General features: G+C 41.1%; 2 protein-coding genes across 3 annotated transcripts; one reads left to right on the top strand and one right to left on the bottom strand.

The window, feature by feature from the left end:
* The first annotated feature begins 1237 nt into the window (after positions 1-1237).
* On the top strand, positions 1238-8106 carry ctsd (cathepsin D). Its single transcript, XM_026147463.1, has 9 exons — positions 1238-1413; positions 3730-3886; positions 5061-5184; positions 5328-5446; positions 5520-5719; positions 6101-6223; positions 6941-7085; positions 7200-7298; positions 7566-8106. The coding sequence occupies exons 1-9, from the start codon at positions 1352-1354 to the stop codon at positions 7725-7727; spliced, it is 1191 nt and encodes a 396-aa protein (XP_026003248.1). The 5' UTR covers positions 1238-1351; the 3' UTR covers positions 7728-8106.
* A 1314-nt stretch (positions 8107-9420) lies between these two features.
* cdhr5a (cadherin-related family member 5a) lies at positions 9421-26681 on the bottom strand. 2 transcript variants are annotated; one of them, XR_003270132.1, is made up of 15 exons: positions 26540-26681; positions 23991-24163; positions 23463-23522; positions 21672-21761; positions 21507-21593; positions 21090-21194; positions 20825-21010; positions 19483-19573; positions 18347-18444; positions 18056-18262; positions 17057-17170; positions 16901-16967; positions 16299-16459; positions 14271-15027; positions 9421-10547 (listed from the first exon to the last, which is right to left on the bottom strand). XR_003270132.1 is itself a non-coding variant. In XM_026147311.1 (14 exons), the coding sequence occupies exons 1-14, from the start codon at positions 26628-26630 to the stop codon at positions 14446-14448; spliced, it is 2112 nt and encodes a 703-aa protein (XP_026003096.1). In that variant the 5' UTR covers positions 26631-26681; the 3' UTR covers positions 11481-14445. The 2 variants fall into 2 exon arrangements, 1 of the variants encoding a protein (XP_026003096.1); XM_026147311.1 differs by lacking the exon at positions 9421-10547 and having other exon boundaries at positions 11481-15027.
* Positions 26682-26900: the final 219 nt, after the last annotated feature.

Genomic DNA, 26900 nt, shown 5'->3' with positions numbered 1-26900 from the left:
ATGAGTAATTAACACCAAAAAGTCAATATATTACACTCGGCTAATCCTTTCAGTACTTACTAGTGATGTGTCGGTCGCGAACGAAACGGCTCTTAGAGCTGACTCTTTGAAGTGAATGACACGAGCCGGCTCCTTATCAAGAGCCATGGGGTTTTTTTTCTCTTTCTCTCACCCTCTCTCTCACTTTTTTCCCCGCTTCACTCCGCACGCGAGCCTTCTGCTTTGCGCTGAGCAGAGGGGGGAGGGGCGGTAGTTACACTCGCAGTAGCATAGGAACAGAGCGGGAGGGAGAGAGAGAGCCAGGGTCAACAATGTCACATTAGAAAGGTATAGTAATCATCCACAACTATTTTCAGTTGCAGATGATAAAGGATTCAGAAAGTTTATTCATGCAGGCCCATATGACAGAGAATGTGCATCTTCTTTTTGTTTTCATATTTTTTCATATTTATATTTAATTGTGTTCTGGTTTGCAGTGTTTTGTGTTGTTTCACTTTAAATTTGTTTAAAAGGAAAAAGCTGAAATTTTTAATACTTAAAAGTTGAACTGTGAATAGTTGGTTTTTGTATTATATGATTTATTTATTACATTTTATGTGGAGTGAATAAATAAAAGTATATTTACGGTGGCCCCTAGAGACAAAACACGTACAAACTCCGAAACACGTACAAACTCCAAAACACATACAAACTCCAAAACACGTACAAACTCCAAAACACGTAGTAACACAACAGAAGTGCAGGATGCTAGGGGCAGTTTTGAGCTTTTGTTACCTAGTGGCTACACAAGCCAGGACGTACCAACGACCGGATTTGGTGTGTGGTAATAACAGGTAAATGAACATTTACATTTTTTTTAATTATTTGAATATACATGAGTGCTTGTGTATAAATACACAAACAACACACATATGCTTCCAACTGTGTAATTTAAGGGATCTAGGCAGCTGTTTTGGAAGTTCAGTTAACACTAGAAATGTGTTTTTGAGTTTGTACGTGTTTTGTCTCTAGGGACCACTGTATATATTTAGATATAAACATATATAAATAAAACCACGGGTTTTTTTTTTACATTAGTAATTCCTTTTGTGCATAATTTTATATTATTGTTAATAATTAATTAATTAAAGCAACAAAACAACCTGAAGAGCCGGTTTGGAGCCGAAAGAGCCGGTTCTCTAAAAATTAAAACTTTCTACTTCCGCTGACAAGCCGGAAAAAAACCGGATGTGACTTCATTTTTGGACAGGTGACTACCGTCAGCTGATTAAAGTCGGCTGTTTGTGGTCAACAAGGCGAAGTGCTCAGTCATTGTTGTGGAGTGTGTTTCTGTGATTTTCCAGCCGTTACAATGAGGTCCTTATTCCTGTTTGTCATCGCAGCGTTAGCCTTGACTAACGACGCCTTGGTGCGGTAAGGGAAATATTCCGTTTGTTAGCCTCCTGTTATTTCGGCTGGACTCACTGCTAGCTCGTCTGTAATGCAACTTACCATGAATAACACTGCAATACGCGACAGTCAGGCTGTGCTTCATAGGAGCTGTTTTTGGTAGCAGGCAGCCAGCTTTATTCTTACATTTATTCAGCTTGTTTTAGCTAACAAGCCCGCATCGTCTCCCGTGTGCTCATGGTATTCTCTTTGTCTGTTGGTCTTGTGACTTGTGCCCCCCGTCGTCCAAACACACAGCTGTTTATCAGCGGAAAGCAAAGACGCTTCCAGAAAATCCAGACGTAATTAATCATTTATTATGGCTCACTTTCGTCGGGTAAAGTAAACTAGGTTGGCCGGTAGAACAACATGGCGTGTAGAAGGCTCTCAAATTGAAAACAGCTGTAATTAATACACCTGAGCTTTATCTGCACTAACATGTCAAAACGCCTACTGTGCGGACTGTGCCTGTTACAGGTGTTTTTCTTCCTGCCTGGGAGCCGTTAAAAGCGCCACAGTGAAGCTAAATGTCTTTGTGTTTACTTTGGGTCTAATAATAATAAGTGTATAAGTGCTGAACAGACATGCGCAGACAGACACGAAAACTATATTTATAACACAAACAGATCTATAGATGAATATATAGGGAGGGAGGTGCCGGTATGAAGGAATGCTGAAAGAAATATATTTACAATCCTATTCAGTAACAACTACTGCCATAAAATCATGATCCCAGACGTGAGTTGAAGAACAAAGTAAGCCCACTAGTTCAGTATTAAAACAGGTTTTGGTATTTATGAAAATCGAATTTCTCGGTCCCTCCTTTATACTTACTACCACATCTATTACTGCTACTAATATTAGTACCATTGTCGTTAATAGTAATAAATGTAGGAATAATAATAATAAGACATTATTACTGAGTGTGAATTTAGACCTAAATTAGGGCTAACATGGAAGAATTATATGTGATAGGTGAAGTCACATGTATTTAATACGTAGTATAAAGGAATATTTGGAATATTTAGATTGAGAAGAATGACTTTTATCCATTTTAAATTATACATTAAATTAAGCAGGGCTCAGATTCTGAGTAGAGTTAATCGACAGCCTGTTTTCTGACTTTCTCAGATTTTCTGTTGTTGGTAATTAATTGTCAGATGAACATTAAAAACTCAGTATGGGATTTTGTTGTACGTCTTGGTTTTAAGCGTAGCAGTAAGATGGTGATTAGTGTTTCCTGAAGCCTTTGGGTCACATGTTTGTTTCCTGCATAGCTACAGTAAAATAGAGGGACTTTCAGTAGAAGGGTTTACGCCTAGTTTACATTTACAGAAGCAATGAACCCTACTAGCATTTTCATTTCAAGAGGACAGAAGAAATATTTTTTTAAAGTTGATCATGTCATGCTTGCCTTATGGGTGGTGCACATTTTTGCAGCCCTGTTGCAGAACATTTTGTAGATAAGATGTGGCCCACTTGCTACTTCCTTATCTGCGAGGCGTTAGTATTAAAATGTGTTAATATTTCACAAAGGAAACTCAGTGGACTGAAGATTTTCTCTTTTTTTCCCCGTGGTTTAAACTTGATAGAAGACGTACTTTTAAAATTGTCACTGGGCAGGTTGTTTGTGGTTGTGCAGTGTGAGCAGAGAAGGTTGAGCTTCACTGTTAAAAGTGAACGCAACATCGACCTGAGGGTGGGGTCGATGTTGTGTTCGACCCCACACAACATCGACTGTACATCAGTACAGTCGTGTTGTACTGATGTAACTCTCTCTGGTAATTAACGCTAAGTAATGGATTAATAGTTGAACTAATATCGCTCACCAAAACTGAAGCACAGAGTTTCCATGAAAATGTAGAAAATACTCCAAGAGCACAAATACAGGCAACAGGTGCAGTTCAGGGGCTTGAATTTGCAGAGGTGAGGCCACAGCACACAGTTACTGGCTACAGCTTATAGTGCTGGCACTGGGGAAAGTGGCTTCACCCCTAATGTTAGTAATTAACAGAATCATAATGAGTGATTTATTCTTTTGATTTAAAAAAAGGAACTTATGTAAATCTTTTGTGAAGGCAGAAACTGGAGTTTTTCAGGAGGCCCAGGAGGTAGCTGCCTTCACGGCTAAGCTCACAGGGAGGCTAAAGCTTTGGTGTGCTTCTAAACGTGTCGCCACACTTTCTGAACCAACTGAACACGAAATGTTACATTTCTGCAGATCACAGATCTAGGCATTCAGACTTGTGTTATGTCACTGCAAATGAACAGAGCAGTCTAATTTTGTTTTCCTCTTTTCAGAATTCCCTTAAAGAAATTCCGTTCCATCAGACGTGAATTGACCGACTCGGGGAAAGGAATCAAGGAGCTTGTGGCTGACAAACACTCCCTTAAGTACAACTTTGGCTTCCCCTCGAGTAACGGACCCACTCCAGAAACCCTTAAGAACTACCTTGATGTAAGCGTCACTCTCCAACCTTAAAGTCTTCACTTTCCTTAATGCACTTTTCACAAGTTTAAAACCCTCGCAGGGAGAGCCACAACAAAGGTCTTCTTGTGCTGTGGCTGCCTCAGCCTTCCTCTGTAAATCCTCCAGCAGTTTGGAAAAATAGGCTCGTCTGTCAGGCAGAGTCATTCCCAGCAAACACATTATATTTTTTAACAAGGCTGATTCACAGTGAGAGACTGAGAGACACAAGAGGAACAGGGACTATCTGACAGCTGACTCATTGATCTGGAAGCTGCAGGATCCTAATGAGCCTACAGAAGACTGGTTAGCACTGTTTTACTCAACACATCGTGGAATCAGTTCTTTTGTCTTCAAATACTCAGTCAGCTTTTATAGGTTATAAAGAGACACAAAAACCAGACTTACAATTTTGAGTAGACCAAAAACATCAAGGTTTAAACAAAAACTAAAGCTAATAATAACCGTTATAACAGGACGAATCTATAACATGACAGTTGCTCTGTATTAGTTTCAGCCTAATCTACCCAGAAAACAGGGAGGTTTAAATGGTTTTTCTTTTATATAATCAAACCAAAAGTGAAATTATTAATTGTCTTCTTGTTATCTATCATAAGAAAACTGCTGCTTGCTGTCTGCTCATGAGTTTTAGTATTCCTGCTGCTTTTCCATCATAGTTTGACATTTGTGTCCCTGCAAGGCTGAAACGTGAGATTCTTCACAGACAAACCTAAACTGTGAACAGCCAAAATCAATCACTGGAGCAATCAAAGGAACGTGACTTCTACATTTTGCTCAGAAAAAGGAAGCGTTGTGTGACCGCAGTGACTGGGCAGAAATGTCGACACTATTTTGCAATGAAGGTTTCGATCTGAGAGATTTTGTGTCACATGAAATGGAAGTTTGCTTCATGTCCTGAATTTATGGGGTAGTCATTTCTTTTGTGTAGCAGCTGATTTACTGCTATGACTCACTTCTTATTTGACCTGCGTCCTAATAACATGTGCTGATACTGACAGACGTAAAAACAGGCTGGCTCACTTTTACATGTACGATGAGACTTTGTTGTAGACCTGGTCCTCTTTAGGTTACTATAACAGAAGATCAGCTGCATAGTTCTTCTTTCAGCTCAGCTAACTGATCGATTTCTTCCTTTTCCATCCAGGCCCAGTATTATGGCGAGATTACCCTGGGAACGCCTCCTCAGAAGTTTACCGTGGTGTTTGACACGGGTTCCTCCAACCTATGGGTGCCCTCTGTTCACTGCTCTTTCTTCGACATAGCATGCTGTAAGTTATCAGCTCCAAAACACAAGGCGTTCATGGCGTTGCCGTGCAGAATCAGATTACCTGTGATCACACAAGAAGATTTGTTTGAACAAACAAAGCACAGATTACAGAGACGGATTAAAATGTGTGTTTTTGTTTCTCAGGGCTTCACCACAAATATAATTCTGCAAAATCCAGCACATATGTGAAGAATGGAACTTCCTTTGCCATTCAGTATGGATCTGGCAGTTTGTCGGGCTACCTCAGTCAGGATACATGCACTGTAAGTTTCAGCGGTCCCACATTAGTGTATAGTCGGAGTCAGTTCCTTCTAATTATTCGTCCTGCTCTTTCAGATTGGAGACATATCAATAGAAAAACAGATCTTTGGAGAGGCCATCAAGCAACCCGGCGTCGCTTTCATCGCAGCAAAGTTCGACGGGATCCTCGGCATGGCCTACCCGCGCATCTCCGTGGATGGGGTGGTTCCGGTGTTTGACAACATCATGAACCAGAAGAAGGTGGAGAAGAACGTCTTTTCCTTCTACCTGAACAGGTGAGAGCAGCCGTTTCTAAGCTCAAGCTCAGAGTGTTGGGCTGCAGAGTGACCTGCTCAGAGTTCATGTTTTCTAACCTTATGTTGACGTGTTGCTGGTTAGTGTGAACGGGACACAGCTGTAAAAGACCAAGATGGACAAACAAGTGTTTTTAGTGAAGCAGTGAGCCTTGTGGGTAATGTCAGTGCCAGGTTTTTGGTACTTTTGCTATTTGTTTTATATTTGCTGTGTTTAACTGAGTGTTTTGTATGCTGCTGAAGGTCTGAATGGATAATCTCTTACATAACAAGAAAATCACACGACTGTTTCTCCCTTTAAGATTAAGTGTTTTCAGACAAACACTTGGGCAGGTGCTAATATCAAAGCTTGCTGTTCATCAGGAACCCTGACACAGAACCTGGTGGTGAGCTGCTCCTGGGAGGGACCGACCCCAAATACTACGACGGTGACTTCCACTATGCCAACATCAGCCGGCAGGCCTACTGGCAGGTCCACATGGATGGGTAAAGGCTCAGATATCGTACTCATACGTGCTTAATTTCTGAAGCGATGCATAAAACATTCACCTGAAAAATGTTTATCGAGTGTTTAACAAACTTATCAGACCACCTGTCGTTAAAAACAAGAAAACCGTGTTTAAAAACTACTGAAATTCATGTTTTCATATGTGGCACATTGGACTGCTTCCAGATGTCAGAAATGAATCAAGCGTAACATTCAAGTACTAAAACATAATTCTATTTTAGCATCAGTTAGCACATGTGGGGGGATTAACCATTACAACACTGTTTAATTTAGGCACTGCTAAGCAAGCATTTCTGGTCTCATGTCTGAAGATTCACTGCTTTGCTTTGTTTTGCATCATCATCATCAGAAGTTTAATCTTTGATTTTTAGTTCTTGTTTGGACAGAACGAGATATCTGGTGGCCCAGCTTGATCACCAAAAACCCACCGAAATTGAAATTAACTTTCATGTAAGCTATGACAGAGTTTAGCCCCCTGCATCCCGTATTGAATTAATGGTTATTAAAACAGTTGCATCAGTACCTGAAGTCTGAAATATGTTGGACAGCAAATGAACACAAATTGGTCAAACAGGTCAGTCTGAAGGAGTTTCAGTCAGTACGTGTTTGAATCACTTCTTCCAAAGTGATTAAAATTTAGGACATTTAGTTGAGTGTCTTCGTGTAGCGTGAATGTTTTTGTATGTGTTTGACAGGATGACAGTTGGCAGCCAGCTGAGTCTGTGCAAGAGCGGCTGTGAGGCCATCGTAGACACTGGGACCTCTCTAATCACTGGCCCCGCTGCCGAGGTCAAGGCCCTGCAGAAGGCCATCGGAGCCATCCCGCTCATCCAGGGAGAGGTGAGAGCAGTCCTCACCTTTAATCTGCTGAATAACACTGTGATATAAAATCCTTCAAACATCACTCACACAAATACAATACAAAACAAAGTGTTGTTGAAATTTGTGTTTTAGTACTTGGTGAACTGCAGTAAGATCCCATCGCTGCCTGTCATCACCTTCAACGTAGGCGGACAGAGCTACACTCTGACTGGAGAGCAGTATGTCCTCCAGGTGAGACTGTTTCCAGCAGAGGGCGGCAGAGCGTCCCCATCTGATGTGACAAAACAACACTGTGACTGTGTTTCGCGTCATTAAAGTCCAAACAAATGCAGTTTTGTTGGATTTAGCACAACCGGCAGAGGGCTGGCTTCGTGTCTGAGGAGGGATCAGTTTGTTTTCCTCGTTCCTGCTCACGAGCGCTTCAGATTCTCTGAATTATGTAAAAGATGGTCGTTTCATGTTCACCTGTTCTTGACTTTATCTTTCTCTTCCTATTAGGAGAGTCAGGCTGGGAAGACTATTTGTCTAAGTGGCTTCATGGGATTGGACATCCCTCCACCTGCTGGGCCCCTATGGATTCTGGGAGACGTTTTCATTGGCCAGTACTACACAGTCTTCGATCGTGACAACAACAGGGTGGGCTTTGCTAAATCCAAATGAGCCCATCCTGCACTTTTGAGGAGCATGTCCAAGTGCAACGCTACAAATCTAAGCTGCACACGTTTTCTGTTGCTTTGCAATCAAACGGTATAGAGCAATAGATTTTATGGAATAGACTAAATGCACTGATCTGAACAATATGTAAGATTTCCAAGAGCAGGAGAAGCAGATAGGATACTTCGTGAGTTGTGTGATAAGTGTCTAAGAGCAGTCGATTATAAATTTCCTGCCCATTCAAGTGATCCTTTTTCTTTTTTAATCAGGGATTTGTTTTAAAAAGAACTTTTGAATTTGTATTTTTGGGAGGAAGATGGTATCTACTACTGATAGGTGTGTCTTTTAATCTGACTAGCTTCAATAAACAATTTTTAAAATATGATCCGTTTTGTGTTTTGAGTGAATTGATTTTGGGTGGTTCTTTTAAAGACACAGTCTCTGTAAGTTTTAGAAAAGTACACATTTCCACCTGTTGTCTAAAAGTCTGTTTTGAAAAGTGTTACGTCATCAGATCAGAGTTAGGGCGTTTGTGGATGCTAACTGTAAGCCATCGCCAGTGGTGCTTCACCATGAGTCATCATGACAATGGCTAAGTATGAAGCAAAGCCTCCAGTTTAATCCACTGAGGAATTTGGTGATATGCAGGGGGTGAGCTGTTGAAGCTCAAACTTTGAGCACTATTGTCTATTGTACATTTCAAAATTGTTTAAGAGCATTTTATTGAATCCTAGCTTGGAACACATCCAGACTAATCAAAGAGTCAAATTAAACTACATTTAGTACAGCTTTCTTTACCATTTGACACCGATCTTCACTGTCAAACGTTCACATCTTCTCAAACAACATGTCAGGAGTGTGAGGTGTTTTCCCATTAAAGGTTCATCAGTGTTTGTCCATAAGCCTTGTTTTATTAACTGAGTCCTACAGTATAGTATAGTAAATATTCCAGCGCGTGGATGAGGCTGACAGCTGTAGTTTGAGTTAACGGTTGGCAAATATGTTAAATATAAAAATCATCTAAATTATATTATGTTTGTAAAGACACACATTTCCACAGATTAATAAAACTGTTGCTTTGATATTAACTGAATAAGAAACTGCAAAATGTCAGTCAGTTGCCTGAAGGAGGGCAGGAATCAGAGGAACCTGTCAAATAAAAGCTGCCAGTACGTAGCTTAGGTTTACAGAGTCTATTACCCAGATAGATGACTCGGAGTTTAGCTTAACTCTCTTTCTGAAACAGAACATATATATTTTCCCTCAGCTCACAGTTGACAAACCCAGAATTACCACTCCTTCAACTCTCTGGACCCCAGATCTCCATTAAGGACCTCTTAAAACCACTTCCCTGTACAGGAAGATGGTTTTATAGTATGTGAATAAAAATGTGCGACAACCAACAAGACTCAAACTTTATTATTCCCTCAAGTGCTTTACATCAATCACTATAATGTACAAAATATCAGCTATACATAAACCATAGATTTCCCCATAAAAGTAGTTATTTTAACCAACATTCTCAATAAATACATATAAATACTAGTGCTTTCAGCATTAATCTCCTTAAAATAACGTTAACGCCACGTGGGGCTGCACGGCGTCAACGCGTTAGCACAGTTAGCTCGTTAAAGTGTTAGCGCCATGCAGCCCCACGCATGGGGTGAGATTTGCCGCGTTAATGCGGTTATAGCGTTAACGTCATTTTAATGAGATTAACACTGACAGCAGTAATAAATACACATATAAAATCTTTACAGCTGTTTAGTACTCAGTAGATAAAGTTTTACCATCAAATCATTTTCTCAACCTGGAATCACAACAAAACCGCTTTAGTTTCATAAAGTTCATAAACACTGTATGTGGAAATGATGACAGCTCTACACAAAGAAGTTACTCACTGCTGCTAAAAGCAGAACCAGGCAACACTTTGGGGTGTCTGGTGTTTAGCATGGGTAATTTGTGTTGCAATGTGGGGTTGAGTTCCTGAAATTTCAATGTTGAAACCATACAAATACATGATAATCAAGTGAATACTGATAACTAACCCCCAACCCATTAATGCACCCCCCCCCCCCCCAAAAAAAAAAACAAAACAAAACAAAAAAACAAAGAAAAACCTCACATTACCATTTTCTAATAAGGCACCACTTATCAGTGGGTTTATTTAGTGTCAATAAATCTTTTGCTAATGGCTTATAGAAAAATGAAGCACACAAAGGCAGACTGCAGTAGGCACATAGTGTGAAGGCACTTTACTGGATAGAAGATAATCTTTAAGGTCTCCGCTGTTTAAGTAGAATCACATTTTACTAACATCAGGCAGGAAGAAGTAGCAGGTACTGCTAGTTAGCAAAGCTAGGCTACATAGCCCTTAGCACCACTCCTATCTGCTCCTGTGGCATAGCTAATGTTTGGTGCGCTTGTTGCGAGGCGATATCAAGAGCCTACCTTCTGCTAACCGTCACAACATTTTTGACATGGACAAAAAAAGCACATAGGTGAAAGACAAACACATGCACAGGAAGTTTATTTCTCATTTTAAGCATAAAGATATAAAAAATGTAAACATTAGCCTAGCTTAATATTTATGTTTCTTAGCTTAAATAGCTGCTATGTTTCCTGCATTCTATTGTGAATAAAATACAGGCTCATTTACGTTTTAAATAGTGTCCAAACTTTCTTAGAACTTTGGTTGTATATGATGTTGTAATATTTATGACACACCATGCAGAAACCATGGTCTCTCTCACTTTTTTTCCGCTTCACTCCGCATGCGAGCCTTCTGCTTTGCGCTGAGCAGAGGAGGGAGGGGCGGTAGTTACACTTGCAGTAGCACAGGAACAGAGCGGGAGGGAGAGAGAAAGAGAGCCAGGGACAACAACGTCACATTAGAAAGGTATAGTAATCATCCACAACTATTTTCAGTTGCAGATGATAAAGGATTCAGAAAGTTTATTCATGCAGGTCCATATGACAGAGAATGTGCATGTTCTTTTTGTTTTCATAGTTTAATTTATATTTAATTGCGTTGTGGTTTGTAGTGTTTTGTGTTTTTTCACTTTAAAAATTTTAAAGGAAAAAGCTGAAAATTTAAATAGTTAAAAGTTGAACTGTGAATAGTTGTTTTTTGTATTATATGATTTATTTATTACATTTTATGTGGAGTGAATAAATAAAAGTATATTTACAGTGGCCCCTACAGACAAAGCACGTAAAAACTCCAAAACACGTAAAAACTCCAAAACACGTAAAAACTCAGAAGCACATAAAAACTCAAAACACGTACAAAAGACAACAGAAGTGCTCCAGAATGCTAGGGTGCAGTTTTGAGCTTTTGTTACCTAGTGGCTACACAAGCCAGGAAGTACCAACGACTGGATTTGGTGTGTGGTAATAACAGGTAAATAAACATTTTTTTAAAATTATTTGAATATATATGAGTGCTTGTGTATAAATACACAAACAATACACATATGCTTTCAGTTGTGTAATTTAAGTGATCTGGTAGCTCTGTTTTGGAAGTTCAGTTCATGCTAGAAATGTGTTTTGGAGTTTGTACGCGTTTTGTCTCTAGGGGCCACCGTAAATATTTATATATAAACATATATAAGTAAAACCACTTTGTTTTTACATTAGTAATTCCTTTTGTGCATAATTTTATATTATTGTTAATAATAAATTAATTAAAGCAACAAAACAACCTGAAGAGCCGGTTCAGAGCCGAAAGTGCCGGCTCTTTTTAGTGAGCCGAACCGAAAGAGCCGGTTCTCTAAAAAGAGCCGGAAATCCCATCACTAATGCAAATGGTATTCATTTGTAGGCTACAAGAAGCTGTGAATCGACCACAATCCACACCCCGTTACAGCCCAAAGACAGAAAAGCTGCTAGCATCACCAGCGGGGGAGGTTTTTCTTGCTGTCTGACATAAATGATAGTGTCGATGGGATCTCCCTCCCACATCCAAGAGGTTTGCTGGGACAATGATGGAAGATGAGTTCTTTATTTGCAGTTTATGCATGAGAAACTACTTGATAAATTACATTTTACAGATGTAGCTTTGAGAGATATTTGCAGACAGTGAATGTTGGAATGTTCAGTTGTTCTTGATTGTGTCATTGCTTGACTGTTGTTGTCTCAGTCGGAGGTTTTGGCCAGTGTCTCCCATGCTGCGTCACGTTTATATTGCAAGGTAAGATGTCAAAGAGCCGCAGCCGAGAATTAACTGGACTTAGCCCAAAACTAGAATGAATGCATTTTAGTTTTGTAGCTCTAACACCATCAAAGCTTCTACAGCTGCAAAATGAATGGTCTGTTTTATGATAATGATTATACATTCAAACTTATAGTTGCTGATGGATTCAGTATGAATTCAGTCAATGAAGACAGAATGAATTACCAATGACATAAAAGGGTTTGTTGACTACCACTTATACCTCTGTATAAATGGTGCCTTTTAGAAAGTGGAGCCAGTCACTTTACGATAATGAAAATGGTTTATTAGTAATACTTTGTGATTTGCTTTTGTAGTTTGTACCATGATTTCTAATGCTAATGACAATATAACCTGAAGTGAATCTTATACCACCTGAAAGCCTGTTTATTTGTTGCCACATTTGTACAGAAAGTGCATTTGTGGGTTGAGCAGCAGAGTTCAGTATGTGGGTTGTGCCCATGAAAAACTTGCTAAATCTTCTCTTCCAATGCCAAACAAATTATTCTGCTGACTGATGTTTGATGTTGTGTATCGAATTGGATGACTGAAGTGTGAAGAGACAAGACATATTTGCAATTTAGGAAGCAGGGGCCTCAGTAACATGTGGAAGCACCATACACAACCACAACAGCCGGTCACTTCCTTCTCATGCGGGTCATTAGCTTGGTCACCCACTGCTGTGGGATGAGATCGCATTCTTCAAGTTACATTTGTTGCAAGTCAGCCAATGTCAAATTGTTTTTCAGCATGAAAAACAAGTTGATCTCACAAGTGTTCAGTGGGGTTGAAGTCAGGACTGCAGGCAGGCCATCCTCAACAAATCCACTCAAATTCTGGAGGCAGTCTCTCTGTGATCTCGGAGGATAGAGTTAGCTACTTGGCTGTGGAGATAAGGGAATGCCAGCTGTTTCAGGATCTCATCTCGATATCTCTGCATCCAATGATGACATTTTTCCAGTGAGGATAATACCGCCCCACAACATAACAACGCCTCCACCAAAAGCAGTCAGCATAGCATTCTCCATGCACACTTCGACCTAAGTGTTATAGGAAGAATCTGGACTCACTGCTGAATATAACTCTACATCTTCAGGTTCCAGTGCACAAGTTGCCAAAATCAACTCGAATAGGTCTGATGGTGAAGAGCAGATATTAAAGCCCTATGCAGCAGGAGATGCATTTCTGTATTTCTGTAGAAGACCACTTCCTACGTGCTGACAGGGCGAGGAAACAGTTTTCTTGCGGTGTCGTCTTCTTGGAACGCACACATAGCAGCTTTTCTTTGACACCCCCTGTTATATGGAACTTGCCCTTCAATTTAGAGATGGTACTTGGACTTACTCAAAATAATGCTGCAGCTTGGTTTTGCGGAACACCAGATTGAAGTTGCCCTATGGTATGGGTCCTATTCAGATCAGTCAAATGTGGCTTAAGTGACACTAACTGACCCTGGCAGCCGGGTCCATGGTGCTGCAGATCACCACCAACTGAGCACCTAGGGCAGCAGAAGCTCAAAACAAGAGTCAATAATAGAAAAGGCTGTTTGGCATTGGGAGAGAGGATTTGGCAAGTTTTTCTTGAGTGCACCCAGTAAACTCAAATCTGCTGCACAACTCACAGAAGCAGTTTCCTAACAAATATGGCACCATTTGTTAGGAAATAAACAGGCTTTCTAAAGGTATAAGATTTACTTTACAACAAATACATTTGAAAACAAAAATGTGTCTTTTTTGTGATAAGCTTAGTTAACAGTTTGAAAACTGAAGTTTTTGGCCTGTGGAGGTGGTGTTCCCTCACAAAAGTTCAGTGGGGCAAGAAACTCAAAGAGTCAGAACAGATTATTTGGATTGGCGGGTCCATATAGGAGGTTTCTATGAGTCCAAAGAGGGTCTGATGTTTTTTTAATGATGATGTCTTTAAAAAAGAAATTAATTTCTCAGGTAAACGTTGGAAAGGTTTCCTTAAAAACCTTTCCAACGTTTAGAAGGGGAAAACGTTGCTCTTTGATCACCTGTTCGGTGCTGTGTTGCTACATTTATATGCAAACTGTTACACACCGCACAGACTGTAAAGCATCGGATCTCAACCTCGCCTAGTGAAACACTGACTGCTCGTGTTTTTTGCCCCGCTGGACTTGAGGTCATGCTGGCACTGTGATCTCTACAATTCCTGTAATGGGGACTGTAATAGTCTAATGGGCACAATTATAAACCAAAAATGTGTTAGTGTTATTGGAAGACCTTATCTCATCTGTAATACTTGGCCCACACTGGTTCCAAGTGTATGTTTGGTATCCAGTTAATTCCGCTGGAACTGTAGTGTAGTATACTCACAGTAGAAGACAAATACTTCTGGATGCTTGAGTCAGTTCTTTGAGGTTGGGCAGTAGTCCACAGATGTTAAGCGTGCCATTGTCCACTGCTGAGACTTTGACTGTAGGCATCCAGGAAAGCAAACAGCATTCTGCTCAGTCCTTTCAGACTCCAGTTTGACCTCTGACCTCTACTGTCAGTGCTCCCGCTCCTGGCTTCCTTCCTGTTTTTCTGAACTAGCGTTCTCTGGGTACTGTTCGTTGGTCTCCTGCCCATCATCAGCCTCTCTTAAAGGGGCTGCCGGGTCTCTGACAACACTTTCCATCTCTACCTCCCCCTCCAGCTCCTCCTCTGTCTCCTCCTCCACCCGGCCCACAGTGTCTGGGATGATCTCCACCTCAATGTCTGACGAATCTTCACTCTCCTTGAACCACACAGTCTTCTGGCCCTCCTTCCTCCGCTGCTTGGTCAGGATTGACCTTGCACTATATTCATCCTCATCTTCTCTGCCCCTCCTGGAGGGTCTCACTGAGGGACTCCCCTTAGGGATGTGGTTAGTATAGATGCCACATGAAGAACAGTGGTGGCTCCGCCTCTCTAGGGGTATGACGCGGCCTCGGGCCTGGGGGAAGGTGCTCCTTCTGGGGAGAACATTGTTCCAGCGTCTGGCTCCCCGACGGCTCAGGTCCCCCTCATTCTGGAAGCCATCATTGGTGTACTGCAGGGAGTCTCTGTGGCCACTTCGGGGCTGGCCGGACTGCAAACATGGGCTCAGGCACTACAGTCAGGAGAGAGGTTCCTCATTAATAAAGCAGTTAATGCATGAGGTACTGCCAATGCACTACCTTCAGTCTGTCTCTGAAGTCTAAACAATGGAGGTGTCTATTTATACTTTATCATATAGCCAATAAAGGCTTCGTAGGCTTTCACTTGATCTATGAATAAGTCGGCCAAGCAGAAATGCAGTTTATCTAGTCTCCAATAATGAATTCCATGTTATTATATTACATATGTACAAAAATAACCACTATTTACTTTAATAGTGTAATGTGCAGTAACAATGTTACCACTTTTAAAAGCTTAGTTTCAGGCTGAGCCAAATTCTTTCTTTGTCACAGTCACAAATTATCCAAAATGTTTGTGTTTCAGTTTTGCTGAATGAAATCCTGGTATTTTATGAGAAACTACATATTCAGTTGAAACGACTGTACGGGTGGTTAATGAGTCAGCCAGTTTGCTAATGTCTGAAAACCAAACTCACTCTCATCTGAGAAGCAGTTGGTTCAAATCATTATAAAAAACCCAGAAGCCACTAAGTCATAGGACCTACACTGGCTACACCAACTGTTTTTTACCTTATCATTGACTGAGACACTGCCATCCAAGAAAGAAGATCCTGCTTCAACATCTTCAATCTTGACTAAAGTTTGTAACTGACTACACTGACAAAGAAAATATGTTTTAGAGGGAAAATAGAGTTGTTTTACTGCAATTAGGAAAGGAGAGACCTGCAATGCAAAGAAAACTGTAACAACTGTTAAACATGGTGAAGGCAGCATCGGGCTCTGAGGCCAGTTTGCTGTCAGTAGAACTGGTATATTTTAGGTGGACTAGCACACAATTCATCAGCATAGCCTCAAACCATCTGTTGAAACTTACTTGAAACTCACATCACAAGCCTTTGAAATGTATTTGGACTTTTTTTTAAAATCAGCTCCTATAGTAACCACTCCACCTGACAGTTAAATATCTGATGAAAATTATACCCAAAGCTTGTTGTCAAGGTTGATTCTTGCTAAGGGACATTTTTTACAGTATATGTATACTGCAAATGTTAACTTTGACACTTTGTTTACTTTAGAAAACAATAAATCATTTGTATGATGTGTGCTGTGAGATCAGAAAGAAGGAAAGACTGAAAGCCTGATATTGTCTGTTACACTCATTTACATGATGTCCAAGATGGAAAGCAGTGAGGAAGGATTAAAGATTTGTAAACTTATCATCTTTTCACCGGTTTAAAATATTTCCATTGCCAAACCGACTAACCTCACATAGTTTGTCCACACCCGTATTTCCCTTCCACAAGTGGGAAACTAAGAAGCCAATAACAATCAGGCAAAGGATCAGCAGAGCTGCCATGATCAAGCCCAGAAGCGCCATGTCACCTGGACGATAGCCGATGTTTGAGGGAGATGGGCTGGCTAAATCTGCACAGGAAGAAAAGCAAAGGACTTAAGGTTAAAGGAATGATTATTATTAAAGCTATGATTTCCTTTAACTTTGATTAAAAATGAACAATTAACACAGTGCCCATTTTGAATTTCACTGAAATGTTCAGGAGGACCCAAATGGGCTCCCAGCCTCAGTATGAAGTAATATTTCTGGCTTACATTTGACTTTGTTTTACAATATTACAAATAAAGAATAACAGCAAGCCCTTTAATTTTGAAGAATAAACACAGTTTTGTGTTCCCTCCTTGAGAGGTAATAATATATCATATTTTAGGTTCATTTGAAATCATTAGTATAAAAACTGTTTTTTTTTATAAAGATTTAGTAATGTTTTTAGTGATTTCGTTTTTACTGATATGACATGAAATTAGAAACAGGAGAAATAAGGTGAAAGTTTTTCCAGTCCGAAGTCTCACCAGGTATGACCTGAACTGAGAGGGCTGCAGTTCCAAACTCCCCTGTTGTCACATCCACTGCTCGGAGCTGCAGAAAGTAAAAGTTTAACAGCTTACAAAGTGTCAAGAACCAGGAAGTCTTTGCTCTCATTGTGCCATGACGTTTTAAAAAGTCACCTGAAGAGCGAAGGACTCTGTCTTCACAACTCTTTTCAGTATCACGAAACCATCAGAGGTCACATTGACGTAGCTGCTGTACTGAACCTCGTATTTGACATCTGGATTCACACCCTGACAAACAAAGATTTTATCTTGTTAGTTTAGCATTAGTTGTGCATTTAAAGCTGCTTTAAGTGATTTCTAACCAGCAGGAGGTAGAAAATAATGACCAGCAACAGCTTGCACAATAAACGTAATTGTGATCGTGTACCTTTTTAACTGTACAGGGGTTAATCATCATTAGCTCCGGCATGCAAAATAAACACCTGCACATTTTTACAAGTACTCTAGTACTCCTGTACATTTAAATCTGTATAATCTACTACACTAGAAACAGATTTAGTATGTTCTTCCTGTAAGCAGTTCTTTCAGCCAGGGTTAAATAAGAGCAAGAACTTTAAGTTATTCTTCTCTGTATGACTTTATCAGGCTCTGACATGGTTGTGGAGGAATTTTGCCCCACTTTTCTCTACTTGTTGTTTCAGGTCACTGAGGCTTTAATTTCACACAGTGCTCTTAAGGTCCTGCTGAATTCCAATCAGCTAAAAGTCCGGCCTGGAATGTGGCACTGCAACACCTCGATTCTTCCATGTTCAGCCATTCTGTTGTCCTGTTACATGACCTAGACTGTAGTCTAATATATAGCTGTTCTATTATTATTACACGCTTTATGCTTGGGATGAAATTACCGACACTTTGGGTTAGCATCCACCTGAATGGCCCAGACCAGCAAAATGCCAAAACAAATGATTTCCTCGTAGCACGTGTACCTGACAGTCGGTCGGTCTCTACAACCCTTCCATGTGTAAATCAGCAGCATCCATAGCTGACCTTTTCAGTTAACTCAGTAGGGTGTTACTAATGGTTTTGCTTATTGTAGCTACAACCAGCCAAACATCAGGGTTAGGCTTATAACATATACTATAATATTTAGCTTTGATTTCAAAGAGCGCTCACACTGGCGAAGTCTTCGTCCCGTGCTCGGACCCTGAAGGGTCGGTTGGTGTTTCGGTCTCGGAGGATCATGGTCTCAGGCACAGAGTTGCTGTAGATAAATCCTTCATATCGCTCCCTTTCAAAACGAGGAGGACTCCTGCTCTTCTTCATCACATCAATGGTAACCTGTGTCACTGCAAACTGATCTCTGTTGGTCACCTGTGATGCCTGATAGTAAAACCAAATATCTAATTCCTGAAAATCTGTATTTTCTTTATATTATTTGACAAATGTATATAATATTTGTTTTACCAGGATAGTGAGAGTTATTGGACCAACAATATCAGCAGCTTTGGTCATTGTGATGTTCCCCGTTTCTTCATCAATCTGAAATATATTTCCTTCGTTTCCTACAGATAAAGGAAAAAAACACATAAAGACAAATAAGAGCATTTTCTTTATGCTGCCCTACAAACCAGCAGAATAAGCTTACTTTATTATTTAACCACGACCTGAATCTGACTTATTGAAATTCGACCTCATTAACAGAATGGTGCCATGAGAGCGTGTACAAAAACAAACTAAGCAGCAGTGATTGCAAAGTGGGTGCAATCACTTGGTCGTTGCTAGCCTCTAAATGGCACCAGGTAACGATGATTTACTTATTTTTTTCTTCTGAGCTTCTTATATCACACGATTAGATGAACAATTAAAAATAAATGGAAAGGATTAAAAGCATTTTGATAACTACTTTTAGTAGTAGAGCCTTCAAACTTCTATCAGTTCAATTCAATTTTATTCATACAGCGCCAAATCACAACAACAGTCGCCTCAAGGTTCTTTATATTGTAAGGTAGACCCTACAATAATACATACAGATGATACCAAGTAAGACTGGTTTCTGAGTTTTACACAAGGCTAAGCATCAGGCTTTCAAATGAATTAAAAGTCTGTCTGGGTCTTTGGTTGATTAATAGGCTGGTGTGAAAAATTGCTGCCACACCGCCCCCTCGGCCTGTGCTTCGAGGTTTCTGGTAGTTAGAATGACTCGGGGATGTTGATTCATTTAAACTAACATAATCATCCTGCTGCAACCAGGTTTCTGTAAGGCAGAGTAAATTGATTTGTTGATCAATTATTAAGTTTAATAATCCACATTTCACTGTTTTACTCTTTGGTTCAGATGTGGATACTGTATTGTTCTTTCTTTGTGATTGTTTATGTTTAAGTTGTTTGTTGCTGGTTTTTAGTTTGTTTTTTGTCTGTTTGGAAGCTGACACAGTCTCTATGGAGATGGATTTTGGGGGGGGGGGGGGGTAGCAGGAGGAGAGAAGCTGCAGAGAGGCGTGTAAGACTGTCTGTCTATATGTGATAATCAGTTTAATAAGCACACCAAACTGAAACTGTTGAGTGTAAAACTCGGGTCCTCCAAAGGTTTTTTATCCGACCTCGTAATATTCTGTAGCTGATCTGCTCGCTCTTGTTCTTGTCTCCATCCTTGGCAAACACAGGTCCAGGTTCCAGCACCAGCGGGCCTTCCTGAAGGTGAAAATCAGTATGTATTCATTTCAATTCAATTCAATTCAATTCAATTTTATTTATATAGCGCCAAATCACAACAAAAGTCACCTCAAGGCGCTTCATAGATACAGAGAAAAACCCAAAAACGCAACAATCATATGACCCCCTATGAGCAAGCACTTTGGCGACAGTGGGAAGGAAAAACTCCCTTTTAACAGGAAGAAACCTCCGGCAGACCCAGGCTCAGGGAGGGGCGGGGCCATCTGCTGCGACCGGTTAGCTGTTATCGTGTGTCCTCCACACTGATTGATTTCACAAGTCATTACCGTTAATATTGCTATCACTGAATAAATACTGGCAAACACAACATGTAAAAATCACCAAAATTTGCATCGTCCCCATGTCATTGGATCTCGTTGCAGGTTTTAGCCTGTAATGTTTGGCCCTACAGTGGAACCTGAGCAAGTGTCCTCCCTCACAGATAAACCAGTGCTGAGGTTTCCCTGAAAGGCTGAGATGTCATGATGCTGGTATCTTAGGATCACTATGATCACCAACACACGCAAGCACTGCTCTGATGATAATTTTATTACCCTGAAATTTTCTTTGCACACCTGTGTGGTGTTTTGGTGCCCAGCACAGAAGTGCACACCTGCCATGGTCTGTCAAATAAAGCAGCTCGAAGCTGATAGTTCTTATTTCATAGAAACTGTGTGACAGACTGCTGCCGCTGCAGTGATGAACATCAGAACGAACCCTCAGAGCTTCGATGGAAACATTTCTGAAAATGTTTAATCATTTACATTATTCACTCCCCAGATAACAAATGTATTTAAAACGGCATGAAGGTTATTGTGACCCTCAAATGTCTGTGCAGCGTACAGACTTAAGACACTTTGTCCTGTTTCCTGTGTATTTGATTTTTCTGTGTAGCAGCTAAAGTAACAGTGTTTGCCTGGATGTGCACACTCTTTGTCCAAAGTAGCACAGACTGGTATACATTTCATATAGTCGTAAAACTGTACTTGGTTAAATAAAGAATATGTTTTATACAGAAAACCAGTTTTTTAGATGATAAATGTGTTTTCATGACATCATATCAAATATGAACTTCCCCTGTATAATAAGGTTTTTATGAGCTAGAATAGCACGATGGCTCTTGCATAATTAAAATAAGGCCCAGAGATGTCAGCCATGTGAGCGACTTCCTGTTCAGGTGAAGCGCATTTCTTTTCTTGCTGTGATGTAAACGCCAGAGTCAGACCCCACCTGTTTCTCTGTGAGGTTGACTTTGCCTCTGTAGCCGCTGCTCACACACAGTTTAGCATTTCCTAAGTTTGTCCTCGTGCATGGCTGAAACCACGGGGGCCGGTTGTCCACATCCTTCACACGCACTGTGATGGTGGCCACAGAGGTGAAGAAGGGCTTGTTGGAAGCTGAACCGTTGAACGTGTCCTGTAAGAAGCAGACTTCAGACTGGTTTTTACAGAAAAAGCAGAGCCTTGCAGGATGTTTTCATAAGTCATTACTGTACCTGCACGTGTAAGACCAGCGAGATCTTTTGTACAACATCGTAGTCCAGGATGGTTTTCACAAGAATCTTTGGAGTATTGACGTTTTCCAAGCGGAAATACTTGTCCTGAGGAAAACCGACAGAGACAGATCAGCTGATCTCACTTGGATTTTGTGGCCTGAAGCCTGAACAAAGGCTATGCTCAAAGGTCCATCAGAGGTTAGCAATTGAGGGAACCTTTACACTTTTCTTCCCGTTGTTAATAATGAAGCTTTAGTCATAGACATAATTTTGTCCAAGAGAAGTTGATTCATGTGGAGCCTGGGCCTCACAGATCAGTGTGATGTAAACAAACAGCAGATGCATGTATTCCATTCATTTGTCTAAATGCGTCCGAACTTCATCATAGTCATTTGGACATAGTTTGTCTTGTCTTACTGTTGTTGTCTCCAAGCGATAATACAGCGGCTGTGAATCAACATCTGTGGCTTCTATCAGACCAATACTGGAGTTGACCGGAATGAGCTGCAGGACATAAAATGGTTCAAAGAGGAAACACAAACACATGTTGTTCTACAAGCATGAAAGAGCAGTGCAGCCCACCTCATTCACATCCAGCACATAGTGGTTCTGAGCAAAGTTGGGGGGGTTATCGTTCACGTTTTCAACCAAAACCTCGACGGACTCGTTCACCTTGAGGAGAGAGAATCAGCTCAGCTTCAGTCAAACAGTGAGAACACAACAACACATCGAGGCACTGCTCCTAACAACACAACGACACAACAGCACTCAAGCCTTATAAACATGCTCTGTGGGCGGAGTGAAACTAGGAGACAGATTTAGAGTGTGACACGCATTTTCTGTTTAACTTGTTATATAATAATACAATATAATTTTTACATTTATAGACACAACTTACAGCAATGATAAACATTTTTAAAAAGTAAAAAATAACTGTTCATTTCCATTTTTATATTCATCTAGTTTTTCTTGCCAAAGTCACACGGGGTGACTGGTGATGGGGCAAAAAGAGCCGGTGCAGCTCTGGAGCTGAAGAACCCTGACAGGTGGAGTCCCTTACATGAGAACATACCGTATTTTCACGACCATAAGACGCACTGTGCTAAAAGGCGCAGTCTCAGTTATGTGTGCCATTACTGTATTTAACACACACATAAGGCGCACTGGATCATAGGGCGCATACAAGTACCGTATGCGTATTTAAAAATAAAGCGGGAGCAAACCTGAGTTCGGTACCTTACTCACATTTTTATTACCAGTAATCGTCATCATCAACAACACACAAGCATACAAGTGTGCGTATTTAAAAATAAAGCAGGAGCAAAACAAAGTTTGGTACTCACATTTTTATCATCAATCAAACCCATCGAAGTCCTCATCCTCTGTGTCTGAATTGAACAGCTGCGCTAAATCTTCATCAAACATGCCAGGTTCACTTTCTTCACTGTCAGAGTCACTTTCCGTGCCGTGCGGCTCCTCGGAAATGATGCCGGCTTTTGCGAAAGCTCGAACAACAGTGCCAGCAGACATGTTAGCCCAAGCATCTACAATCCATTGGCAAATTGTGGCGTAACTCGCCCGGCGCTGGTTTCCACTCTTGGTTAAATTGTGGTCTCCATCGGTCATCCATCGCTGGATGTGTTTGTCGCCGATGTGTTTGCTGCAGTAGGAGCGGAAGATGGCCAGCTTTTCCTTATAATCCGCTGGAAGTTGCTGCGCTACCGTAGTCCTGGTCCGGATGGAAAAATGGCACCGTTTCATAAAAAGTGAAAGTGAAACTGCTTTTAGCCGAATGGTGACCGTCAAAACGCTTCTACCGCTCGTTCTTTGCTTGATGATCGCCTTATGTCCGCGGAAACTCAGCTGCGTCTTCTTGACCTGCCGGAGCTTGTTTTCCAGCTTCCTCCACTTGCGAACCATCGATTCATTAATCTTAAATTCTCTCGCCGCTGCTCGATTTCCATGTTCCTCCGCGTAGCTGATGGCCTTCAGTTTAAACTGTGCTTCGTAAGCGTGTCTCTTTGCCATTTTCAGGGTTGTTAAAACAACGATGTCCTGCATAACGCACATACCTGTTCTTTTATACAGGTATGTGCAATAAAGTCAACGCACACACTTCACCCTTTAGCGTTCTCATGGTGTTCTCTACTACGTCCTCCTTACAACACACAGGGCGCACTGCGCTATAGGGCGCGCCGCACTTTTTGAAGAAAATCTAAGACTTTTAAGTGCGCCTTATGGTCGTGAAAATACGGTAATGTTGGCATTAGGCGTGTACAGGTGACCTGATGTCTTGACTTTCAGATTCATTTCCCCCAGACTCGGTTCATTTGCTGACTTCTGTCTGTTTTTAATGTGATGACTCTTACTCACAGATCTAGAGCCAGCTCTGCTGCACTTTATCCACACCATCAGAGTCGCGCTGGGCAATGACTAATAAAGAAACAAAAACAGATACATGGGACGCGCCTACTGCAGGAATATTCTGAAATATTATTAGCTGTAAAAGAATACAAATAAATGTTCATAATGATATCATTACAGTACATGCTCATATAACCTAGGTCAGGGTCGAACTCCAGGCCTCGAGGGTCGGTGTCCTGCAGGGTTTAGATCTCACCCTGGCTCAATACACCTGAATCAAATGATTAGTTCATTACCAGGCCTCTGGAACTTCAAGACATGCTGAGGATGTCATTTAGCCATTTGAATCCGCTGTGTTGGATCAAGGACACATCTAAAACCTGCAGGACACCGGCCGCCGAGGCCTGGAGTTCGACACCTGTGACCTAGGTAGTCCTGAAAACACTTTATAAACTTTCTGCATACCACATTCTAATATCCAATTCCAAAAACTGATCACATATCTCTTATATACATTATTTGTGTTCCATACATCACCTCATAGTCCAGGCCTTTCTTTACCATGAGGGCGTTTCCTTTCAGGTAGAATAAATCTTCAGGGTTCACCGTCACTGTCAGAGTCACATCACTGTTGGAGCTGATTTTGGCCACCTGGACGTCAGCCGTGTTGTTTTCTGACACTGGTATGGGGCCAGGGGGCACTGTGCAAACTGGGAGAGCATAGGTGACAGAAACATGTGCAGTGATTGAGGTTTTACACCAGCAAAATGGTCCATGGCCTGTATTTGTATAGCACTTCACACAACCTGTCCTCCACACATTCACACACTGGTGATGGCAAGCTACATTGTAGCCCTGGGGCGCACTGACAGAGGCAAGGCTGCCAGACACTGGCGCCACCAATAGGCAAAGGGTGAAGTGTCTTGCCCAAGGACACAACGACTGACACTGTCCAAGCCGGGGCTCGAACTTGCAACCTTCCAATTACAAGGCGAACTCCCAACTCTTGAGCCACGATCGCCCAACACACAGAGAGAGCTCAGGAGGCTATGCTGTGGCTTCATCACTCCCTGCTAATGTGTCCCTGCTAAAGTCTGCAGATCACAGACACAGACGTGTATATGATACAGTCACCTGATGGACTTTACTCTAAAATAAATTAAGCTTTTGCCAGCACCCATTGTTTTCTGAGATGGTAAACCTCGGTTTATTTGCACTTTAATGTCAAAGGTTAATCATCAACTCGTAGAATACAAGCACTTCCTCTTTGATCAGTTGCTCCTTTTATGAGTCACCACAGCAGCTCATCTGCCTCCATCATGTCTTAAATCCTCTTCTGTCCTCCTTCACTGCATCTTTTAACCTTCCCTGTGGTCTTCTTCTCTTTGCCTTCACCATCATTTGTCCACCATATCCACTATCCCTCCTCTGCACATGTAAAACCATCTTTGCTTCTTAAACTTTGTCTCCAGATTTCTGGACACTCCTCTTCAGCCACTCCACCCTGCCTGCACTCTTTTTCACCTCTCTCGAGCCACTAGTCGCAGCTTCACTTTTCAACCTTCCCTCTTATTCAGACACATGCATGTGTGTAGAATACACACACACACACACACACACGACTGGCTTGCACACCGGGGCTTAGGATTGTGTTTTGTTTAAGCCACATGCTAAAATATGCACATTTTCAGAAAATATAGAACATTTTCTTACTTGTGTTATTCGTTTAAGGCCTGATAGTTTTTCTGTGAAAACCTTTTATATCTGGGTGGTCCATATTTGTTAAAATTCCCCACAAAAGCGGCAGACATCAACCTCATCCTAAACTTATAGATGCCACTGATGAGCTTGTGGATGTTAAGAGGTTAAATTACAGGAAATACTTCTAGTAATGACGATTCTGAACATTTAGAAGTATTGAGATGTAAACATAGTTCTAAATACAGTAAATATAGAAATATTAAAACCCCAGTTCTGAAAAGGCTGGAGCACTGTGAAAACGTCCTAACGTTAGCTCGTTTACTCGGTAACAGTTCCAGAGATCATTGTCTGCTGTCTGCTCTCTTCAAGCCGGGACAAAGCCTTGCATGTTTCAGCAACACAATGCTAAACCTCGTATTGTAGCTGTTATAATAGCATGGCATTGCAGTAGAAGAGTCTGAAGTGGCCCGCTTGCAGTTCAGACCTTTCACCAACTGAAAACCTCTGTCCCAAAAGTTCAGCAGTTCATATCCTAATTTCCTCACGTTTCAGGAACAGCGTTAAAAGAAGAGGAGATGCTGCACAGAGACAAACATAGCCCGGGCCCACAGGTTTTGTGACGTGTTGCTGTCATAAAATTCAAATTTACCTTTTTTTACATTTTGTCATTTGAAACATTTGGTTTTCTCTGTTCTACTGTGAATGATGTATTGGTCTCTGAGATTTGTAAATCATTACATTCTGTTTTTATTTATCTGTAACTCACACAGCATCCAAGCTTTTTGGGATAAAAATCTTAAATCAATGTAAAAACTGAGAAAAAATGTTTTACATTAACCCTAGGGATCAAATGTTCACAGCTACATTAGTAGCTCCTGTGATGGTTCACATCATACTGTGATAATACGATCTGTGAACAAAACAATGTTATTACCAAAAATAGTGGTTAGTTACATCAGGAACTGTACAGCATGTACAAAATATATCTAACAAATGAAATCAGTCCTGAGCATGGCATTGGTTGGTTTCCACCTTAAGATTCGCCCATGATGTGACCGTATCACTTGGCCTAAGGATTTGTGTGCCTGGCACTTTGATCATATATTATTCCTGAACTCTTCCTTCTCTTTAGTTTTGAGATTTTTTTTCAACATACGGCACAAAAACACAGTTAGCCCGACCCCTTCAGGCCTCTCAATAAAGAAACAAGAAAATATGCACTTCTCTTTTTTAGGTGTGAGTTTGAGAGGACACAAAAAGGGTGACGATCTCTTCTTCAAGGATGAAAAACTGCCCCCACACACATTCTGTCCACAGATTATCATCCACAGGTCCTCATCCAGCCCCACATCACCGCCCTTCACAGAAAACAAAGCTCCACTCACTTCTTTGAGCCAGACAAAGGTTATAAAGGCAGACTGCAATGAAGCATCCAAGGACAACGTCTACAGGTTTGAGCTTCGATTTCAGTTCCATGTCCTGATTTCAGCAGCAGCAACAAATGAAGTCCCGAGGAGGATGAGGAGCCCCGTGGTACCAGCTGGTACTCGTCAGCATAATGCCCCGTTTGTGCTGCTCCGAGAGTGGGAGTAGACTACAGTCGCAATGTTTGTGACTTCATCTTACGGGCACATATTGCATTAAGCGCCTGCCAGCAGAGGACTCGCAGCCTCCCACTAAAATACTTGCATCTCTTTTAGCTGGACTGGTCATTCTGTACTGGTGCCCCTGTTTTTTTCTGGGAGA

This window comes from Astatotilapia calliptera, chromosome 1 (assembly GCF_900246225.1).
Source record: "Astatotilapia calliptera chromosome 1, fAstCal1.2, whole genome shotgun sequence".
Taxonomy (NCBI): domain Eukaryota; kingdom Metazoa; phylum Chordata; class Actinopteri; order Cichliformes; family Cichlidae; genus Astatotilapia; species Astatotilapia calliptera.
Note: the sequence above shows the minus strand (reverse complement) of the source record. Positions and strands in the feature narration are given on the sequence as shown.